This window comes from Pseudoliparis swirei, chromosome 12 (assembly GCF_029220125.1).
Source record: "Pseudoliparis swirei isolate HS2019 ecotype Mariana Trench chromosome 12, NWPU_hadal_v1, whole genome shotgun sequence".
In the NCBI taxonomy this organism is placed as follows: Eukaryota; Metazoa; Chordata; class Actinopteri; order Perciformes; family Liparidae; genus Pseudoliparis; species Pseudoliparis swirei.
Window position 1 is genome coordinate 816,787 of NC_079399.1, and position 8,349 is coordinate 825,135.

The following is an 8,349-nucleotide window of genomic DNA, read 5'->3' on the forward strand; positions in this document are numbered from 1 at the left end:
TATCTCTATAATACAGTAGTGATGCCCCTAGTGGACACCAGGAGAACTACATGTATTATCTCTATAATACAGTAGTGATGCCCCTAGTGGACACCAGGAGAACAACATGTGTTATCTCTATAATACAGTAGTGATGCCCCTAGTGGACACCAGGAGAACTACATGTGTTATCTCTATAATACAGTAGTGATGCCCCTAGTGGATACCAGGAGAACAACATGTGTTATCTCTATAATACAGTAGTGATGCCCCTAGTGGACACCAGGAGAACAACATGTATTATCTCTATAATACAGTAGTGATGCCCCTAGTGGACACCAGGAGAACAACATGTATTATCTCTATAATACAGTAGTGATGCCCCTAGTGGACACCAGGAGAACATGTATTATCTCTATGATACAGTAGTGATGCCCCTAGTGGACACCAGGAGAACAACATGTGTTATCTCTATTATACAGTAGTGATGCCCCTAGTGGCCACCAGGAGAACTACATGTATTATCTCTATGATACAGTAGTGATGCCCCTAGTGGACACCAGGAGAACAACATGTGTTATCTCTATAATACAGTAGTGATGCCCCTAGTGGACACCAGGAGAACTACATGTATTATCTCTATGATACAGTAGTGATGCCCCTAGTGGACACCAGGAGAACAACATGTATTATCTCTATAATACAGTAGTGATGCCCCTAGTGGACACCAGGAGAACTACATGTATTATCTCTATGATACAGTAGTGATGCCCCTAGTGGACACCAGGAGAACAACATGTATTATCTCTATGATACAGTAGTGATGCCCCTAGTGGACACCAGGAGAACAACATGTGTTATCTCTATTATACAGTAGTGATGCCCCTAGTGGCCACCAGGAGAACTACATGTATTATCTCTATAATACAGTAGTGATGCCCCTAGTGGACACCAGGAGAACAACATGTGTTATCTCTATAATACAGTAGTGATGCCCCTAGTGGACACCAGGAGAACTACATGTGTTATCTCTATTATACAGTAGTGATGCCCCTAGTGGCCACCAGGAGAACTACATGTATTATCTCTATAATACAGTAGTGATGCCCCTAGTGGACACCAGGAGAACAACATGTGTTATCTCTATAATACAGTAGTGATGCCCCTAGTGGACACCAGGAGAACAACATGTATTATCTCTATAATACAGTAGTGATGCCCCTAGTGGACACCAGGAGAACAACATGTATTATCTCTATAATACAGTAGTGATGCCCCTAGTGGACACCAGGAGAACTACATGTGTTATCTCTATAATACAGTAGTGATGCCCCTAGTGGACACCAGGAGAACAACATGTGTTATCTCTATAATACAGTAGGGATGCCCCTAGTGGACACCAGGAGAACTACATGACTTGTAAACTGTCCCTAGTAATGAGTTCCTGTTTCTAGGTGGTTCAGGACTCTGATGTTCTTGTTCCCGAAGAGAAGATCCGCTCTCCGTCTGTCAGTAAGGTATGTCTACTTCACCGGATGAGGTCATCGCTTTCCTTTGTTTATTAAAAACAAGTTCAAATATAAATCTGCTTAACATTAGTTCATTATAACCATACCTGCAAACTTGTCACCTTTCGGTGAAATTCACCGTTTTGAACTCAAAATAGGTCATCCACGTGAATCGTGGAGATCCGAAGAGTTTTTGTTTTTGGGGGGGGGGGGGTCACCTGGCCTGCTGCCGTTGAGATTGCAGTGAGACGCGGAGAAAAGTGTGAAATGTTGCTCTTCGCAATAAAACATCTTTGATGGACGTGTCGCGTCTCGGCCAATCAGCGTTCAGATGTCTTCAGCGTTTGGGGGTTCAGGTTAGCTTGAATGTTAGCCCGCTACATCTACTCCTGTCACGCTGCACGGTGTAGCGATGCTAACAAAGTACCCGTACGTTAAACACGATGTGATTTAGCATATCTTTAGTATCGATACTTCATTAAGAGAGCGATCAGAGCGCACGCGCTGCTCCGTGTCGAGCTGTTCACACACCGCCATGCAGCTCACAGCGAGAGAAGAGGCGGAGCTTTAGAGACCGACTTCGGCTTAAAAAATAAAAAGATGCCAGAAGTGAAATGTTTGTCTGTAAAGTTGTGTAACTCTCCAGCTGCTCATCCTGATGAACTGTGGATCATCTGGTCAGAGACTAACGGCCTCATAGTGTATAATCAATGCTATGATGGAACCATGTAGTTTCATTCATATCTGGCTGTATTAATACTCATATTACTGTCATTTGTTAAGTGTTGAAAAAGTTGGTAAAAAGTGAACCATACAGATGTTTTATTTATTACTATTATAGATAAATATACCAGTCTCGTAATTATGGTACCATATTGTTTGTATGGTGTATTGAATTCTGGTATCGGGTATCGTGATATTTATGGCAGGTATGTAATATGTATAGAAGTTATAATATGAGTATCGTGACAAAAAGGTAGAGACAGAACAGATTCAGGGAGAAGTCCATGAGGACTGTTCAGGCCAAAGGAAGTTGGTTCATGAATGACTTTAACCATATTATATATAATGACCATGTATATTTGTTATTACTATCATTATAGGGCTGCGTCAGAGCGGAGGACCTTTTGTTCTTAAACTGTTTATTGTCATTATTTAGATTTGTGGTCAGAACAATAAAATGACTAGTTGTGGTTCTAAAAGCTTTGAGGCTTCAAACAACGTGGATGTGGCGACAAAAACAAAAAAAAGTCACCTGCACCCCCCCCCCCCCGTTGTCACCTTTTTCACCCCTCATGAGTTTGCAGGTATGTATAACTGAATAACTGTTGTTTACACAAAGTAAAACGTCCATCTTTTAAAATCCTTGAGACATGGATTCATGAGCCTTCTGTTTGATTATTATTAAAGCTCTAATTTAGATGATGTAAATGAACTGATGGTCTCTCATGTCTCTGTGTCCCCAGGACCTGCCCCCCTCTGTGGGCCCTGAGGGGGAGCGTCTAGACCTGGACCTGGACGAGGATCCTGAGGACGGGGATTCGTTCTTTGATGACCTGCTACCCAAACCACAGAAGACGTACGGCTGGTGAGGACATGTGACCTTTAACCTCTGGCCTCACCTTACTGTAGTCCACGTACGGGAACAGCTAGCTTCGCTTAGCATCATGCCTGGGACCATGGGAAACAGCTAGCTTAGCATCATGCCTGGGATCATGGGAAACAGCTAGCTTAGCATCATGCCTGGGATCATGGGAAACAGCTAGCTTAGCATCATGCCTGGGGTTTCTCTGCTCTTCTTCACAATAAATGACGTTGATGACTTTAAAGCTGTTTTTAAAATAAAGTATTTATTGAATATTCCGATAAACCGAGATAATGGAGATGAATGTTTGTTAGTCCATCCTCCGCTGACCGTGTGCTGTCCCCCAGGAAGGTAGAGGCGTCCGGGGCCCGAGGGGGTCCAGCGGGGTCCCTGTCAGAGGCCCCAGGAGGAGGAAGCAGCGCCTCAGAGCAAAGCCACAGCAGGAAGGGTGAGAGTCTCTTCAACAGACGGTTAAAGTTCCTTCACGATGACGTCTGGAGCTAATGCTATGCTAACGTCCTCGGCCGGGCACAGTGCCTGAAGGACTTCCTGTTCAGGTTCTCCTCTGAGGAGCAGGTCTGTCCTCAGGTTCTCCTCTGAGGAGCAGGAGCTGATGTTGGTGTTGTTCTCCCTGCAGGAGCGCCGGCCTCCAGAGAGAAAGGCTTCAGGGACCCAAAGGCCCCCACCGATCAGACGGGATCCCTGCAGCTCGGTAGGAGTCCGAGCTGCAGACCAGAAGCAGATTGTTTACGCCATATTTCTGTATTTTATTGCTTTTAATGCTGGAGCCGTGATGGCTCTCTGCATTATAAGTCCTCCCGCTTTTATTGTGAAATGTCAGAAGGGAGGAGTGGGTCTGATCTGTCGTGAAGGTCTCTTACAACAACTTCCTGTTTCATGGCGGACGGCACATAATGGCCGCCGCGTCACAGTCGCTCCATTCAAGACTGTGAATACGTGATGACTTTGAAACTGCAGTTTAATTTACATCTGGCAGCCATTTTGAAACGGTCAACAGGCGAGACGATGAGGTCATCTGCAAAGAGTTGCATCATCGGATGTTTTCATCTTTTTGTCCTTTTTGTTTCTCAGACGACGATGTTCAATACGACGATGACTTCAACAGGTGAGAACCACCACGCGGTTCTACAGTAAGAGGTTCGTGAACTCTGACTGTGTTGATGATAATAGTGTGTGTGTGTGTGTGTGTGTGTGTGCTGCAGCCATCGGTCGGACTTCTCGAGGAGCGAGCTCAGCATCGGTGAGGAGATCGAGGAAGTTTCCATCGAGGGGCCCGACTCCAGCAACAAGGTGACACCACTTCCTGCTGTGTTCTCCGGCGAGTACTGTCTCTTTAAATGTGCAGGTTGAGTACTGTCTCTTTAAATGTGCAGTACTGTCTCTTTAAATGTGCAGTACTGTTTCATTAAATGTGCAGTACTGTCTCTTTAAATGTGCAGTACTGTCTCTTTAATTGTGCAGTACTGTCTCTTTAAATATGCAGTACTGGCTCTTCAAATGTGCAGTACTGGCTCTTTAAATGTGCAGTACTGTTTCATTAAATGTGCAGTACTGTCTCTTTAAATGTGCAGTACTGTCTCTTTAATTGTGCAGTACTGTCTCTTTAAATATGCAGTACTGGCTCTTCAAATGTGCAGTACTGGCTCTTTAAATGTGCAGTACTGGCTCTTTAAATGTGCAGTACTGTCTCTTTAAATGTGCAGTACTGGCTCTTCAAATGTGCAGTACTGGCTCTTTAAATGTGCTATCTCTTTAAATGTGCAGTACTGTCTCTTTAAATGTACTGTCTCTTTAAATATGCAGTACTGTCTCTTTAATTGTGCAGTACTGTCTCTTTAAATGTGCAGTACTATCTCTTTAAATGTGCAGTACTGGCTCTTCAAATGTGCAGTACTGGCTCTTTAAATGTGCAGTACTGTCTCTTTAATTGTGCAGTACTGTCTCTTTAAATGTGCAGTACTGGCTCTTCAAATGTGCAGTACTGGCTCTTTAAATGTGCTATCTCTTTAAATGTGCAGTACTGTCTCTTTAAATGTACTGTCTCTTTAAATATGCAGTACTGTCTCTTTAATTGTGCAGTACTGTCTCTTTAAATGTGCAGTACTGTCTCTTTAAATGTGCAGTACTGTCTCTTTAATTGTGCAGTACTGTCTCTTTAAATGTGCAGTACTGGCTCTTCAAATGTGCAGTACTGTCTCTTTAAATGTACTGTCTCTTTAAATATGCAGTACTGTCTCTTTAAATGTGCAGTACTGTCACTGTAAATGTGCAGTACTGTCTCTTTAAATGTACTGTCTCTTTAAATGTGCAGTACTGTCTCTTTAAATGTACGGTCTCTGTAAATGTGCAGTACTGTCTCTTTAAATGTACTGTCTCTTTAAATGTGCAGTACTGTCTCTTTAAATGTCTCTGCAGCTTGACGACAGCACCCAGGACCTGAGCGTCTCGCAGCTCAGTCAGAGTCACGGAGCCGACTACATGGAGGAGGTGGCCTGAGCTCCCATGATGCACCTCTTCAGTGAGATCCTACATGGAGGAGGTGGCCTGAGCTCCCATGATGCACCTCTTCAGTGAGATCCTACATGGAGGAGGTGGCCTGAGCTCCCATGATGCACCTCTTCAGTGAGATCCTACATGGAGGAGGTGGCCTGAGCTCCCATGATGCACCTCTTCAGTGTTCAAGCAGAATGATTCCAGTTATTGATTTGCAGGAAACATGAAGCGCTCCTCTTCCTGAGGAAGTCTCCGTCTACTTCCTGCTGAGCAACGTCCACTTCCTGTTTGCTCTAGAAAGTAAAAGGTCAGAAACAGACGTTTGATGACTTTAAAGTTTTAGACCTTATTCCAGTCCAAAATAATGGAATCTGATGGACATTAAAACACTTTTAGAGTTAGCTGCTTATTATCTTTATTATTAGGGTCCTCTATACAATGCTGCTTATGCTTCAACTCTGTCCGAATTTTCTTTTGGCATTGGGTGCCCTTTTTTTTGGTTTGAGCACCTGCCCCCCAAAATGTCTGAGCACGTGCCTGGTGGCCATCAAATGCGCCTTCTTAGATTTTCCGCCATTGAGAATTTTGTAAAAAAATATTTTTTTGCTTTTTTCCAAAACGCTTTGTCCGATTCATCCGAAAATTTCAGGGATCCATTTTTGGTTCAATTTCATCATAACTACTGAAAATCTTGTTGATATCTTATTGCGTTCAGAGAATATAGACCAATGAACATCTAAGGGGTGTGGCCTAATATTTGATGTCACACAACTTCTAAATTATTTGGCCTATCCTCACCAAATTGCTATCCTATGTCCATATCGCATATTTTAAACTACCTAATTTTTTTCATAATATTTGAACATTAGGGGGTGCTGCAATAAATCCCTCAATATCTGCTTTTTTTGCCTTTTTTTGCCTTTTTTCATGTTTTGGAAACTCCTCCTAGAGCTTACACCCGATTCATTCCAAACTTGCCCAGTATGATCTTGAGACTTTTGCCGTGAAAAATCTTTGAAAGATTTACAAAATATTAAACTTTGTGCGGTGGGTCGAACATCAAAAAACACCATTCGCCATAAAAATCCAAGTTGATGTAACTCGCCCATACATTATGGAATCTGCTCCATATTTCTCATATATCATGACATACTGATCTTGAAGACATATGCTAATTTTGAATAACAGTCATAGCGCCACCTCGTGGCAAGAGGAAGTTACATGTTTTCTACTTTTTTACCCTTCTCACAGATTATTCAGATCCCTCTCAAAATATACCAGAATAGATGCAAGACCTTGATAATGCTTCCCTGTGAAGGTTGTAATGACACGTTGAAGTGTGGCGAGTCGTAGCATTCAATTCAATTCAGTTTATTTGTATAGCCCAATTTCACAAATTACAAATTTGTCTCGGAGTGCTTTACAATCTGTACACATAGACATCCCTGCCCCAAAACCTCACATCGGACCAGGAAAAACTCCCAAATAACCCTTCAGGGGGAAAAAAAGGGAAGAAACCTGGAGGAGAGAACAGAGGAGGATCCCTCTCCTAGGATGGACAGATGCAATAGATGTAATGTGTACAGAAGGACAGATTTAGAGTTAAAATACATTCAATGAATGTGACAGAGTGTATGAATAGTTCATAGTAGGCATATTCCACGATCCATCAGGCAGATGGCGGTGGGGAGGAGGAGTGGGCGGAGTCTCAACAGGACAGTGGCGTAGTCAGGAGCAGGAATTCCACGACCCAGACGATCCATCAGGCAGATAGGATCTATGCCGCCTCATAGGGTCCGATGACCCCATGAGACGTGAAGTCACAAGGACTCCGGGGAGAAAGCAGAGTTAGTAACGTGTGATTGAGAGATGAAAATTCATCCCTAAGGAGAGAAAAAAGGAGATAGGTACTCAGTGCATCCTAAACGTCCCCCGGCAGCTATAAGCCTATAGCAGCATATCAAGGGGCTGGACCAGGTGAACCTGATTCAGCCCTAACTATAAGCTCTGTCAAAGAGGAACGTCTTAAGTCGACTCTTAAACGAGGTGACTGTGTCTGCCTCCAGGACTGAAGGTGAAGCTGGTTCCATAAAAGAGGAGGAGCTTGATAACTGAAGGCTCTGGCTCCCATTCTACTTTTTAAGACTCTAGGAACTACAAGTAGTCCCGCATTTAGTGAGCGTAGCTCTCTAGTGGGGCAATATGGTACTACAAGCTCCTTAAGATATGATGGTGCATCACCAATCAAGGCTTTGTACGTTAAGAGAAGAATTTTAAAAGTGATTCTTGATTTTACTGGGAGCCAGTGCAGAGCAGCTAGTGCAGGAGTGATGTGATCTCTGTTCTTAGTTTAGTGAGAATACGAGCTTCAGCATTCTGGATCAATTGGAGGGACCTAAGAGACTTATAGAGCAGCCTGATAATAAGGAGTTGACCTAAGAGACTTATAGAGCAGCCTGATAATAAGGAGTTGACTATAGAGACTTATAGAGCAGCCTGATAATAAGGAGTTGACTATAGAGACTTATAGAGCAGCCTGATAATAAGGAGTTGCAGTAATCCAGTCTCGAAGTAACGAACGCGTGAACCAATTTTTCTGCAAAACGCTTGTTCCGATTCCTACCAAATTTTCTGAGGTCTATTATTGGTTCAATTTCAACGAATAATTTTCAGGAATTGTCGATATCTTATTTCGTTCAGAAGATATGGACCAGTGAACATCCAAGGGGTGTGGCCTAATATATAAAGACACCTAACTTCCAA

General features: G+C 43.1%; 1 protein-coding gene across 1 annotated transcript in view; it reads left to right on the forward strand.

The window, feature by feature from the left end:
• The window catches only part of cep43 (centrosomal protein 43), a 32,493-nt gene extending 26,005 nt beyond the window's left edge, over window positions 1-6,488 (forward strand). The window contains exons 2-7 of the mRNA XM_056428871.1: window positions 2,954-3,075; window positions 3,420-3,520; window positions 3,710-3,784; window positions 4,165-4,198; window positions 4,296-4,383; window positions 5,509-6,488. Of these exons, the coding sequence (XP_056284846.1) occupies window positions 2,954-3,075; window positions 3,420-3,520; window positions 3,710-3,784; window positions 4,165-4,198; window positions 4,296-4,383; window positions 5,509-5,589 (501 nt within the window). The 3' untranslated portion in view covers window positions 5,590-6,488. The remainder of the gene's footprint in view (window positions 1-2,953; window positions 3,076-3,419; window positions 3,521-3,709; window positions 3,785-4,164; window positions 4,199-4,295; window positions 4,384-5,508) is intronic.
• Window positions 6,489-8,349: the final 1,861 nt, after the last annotated feature.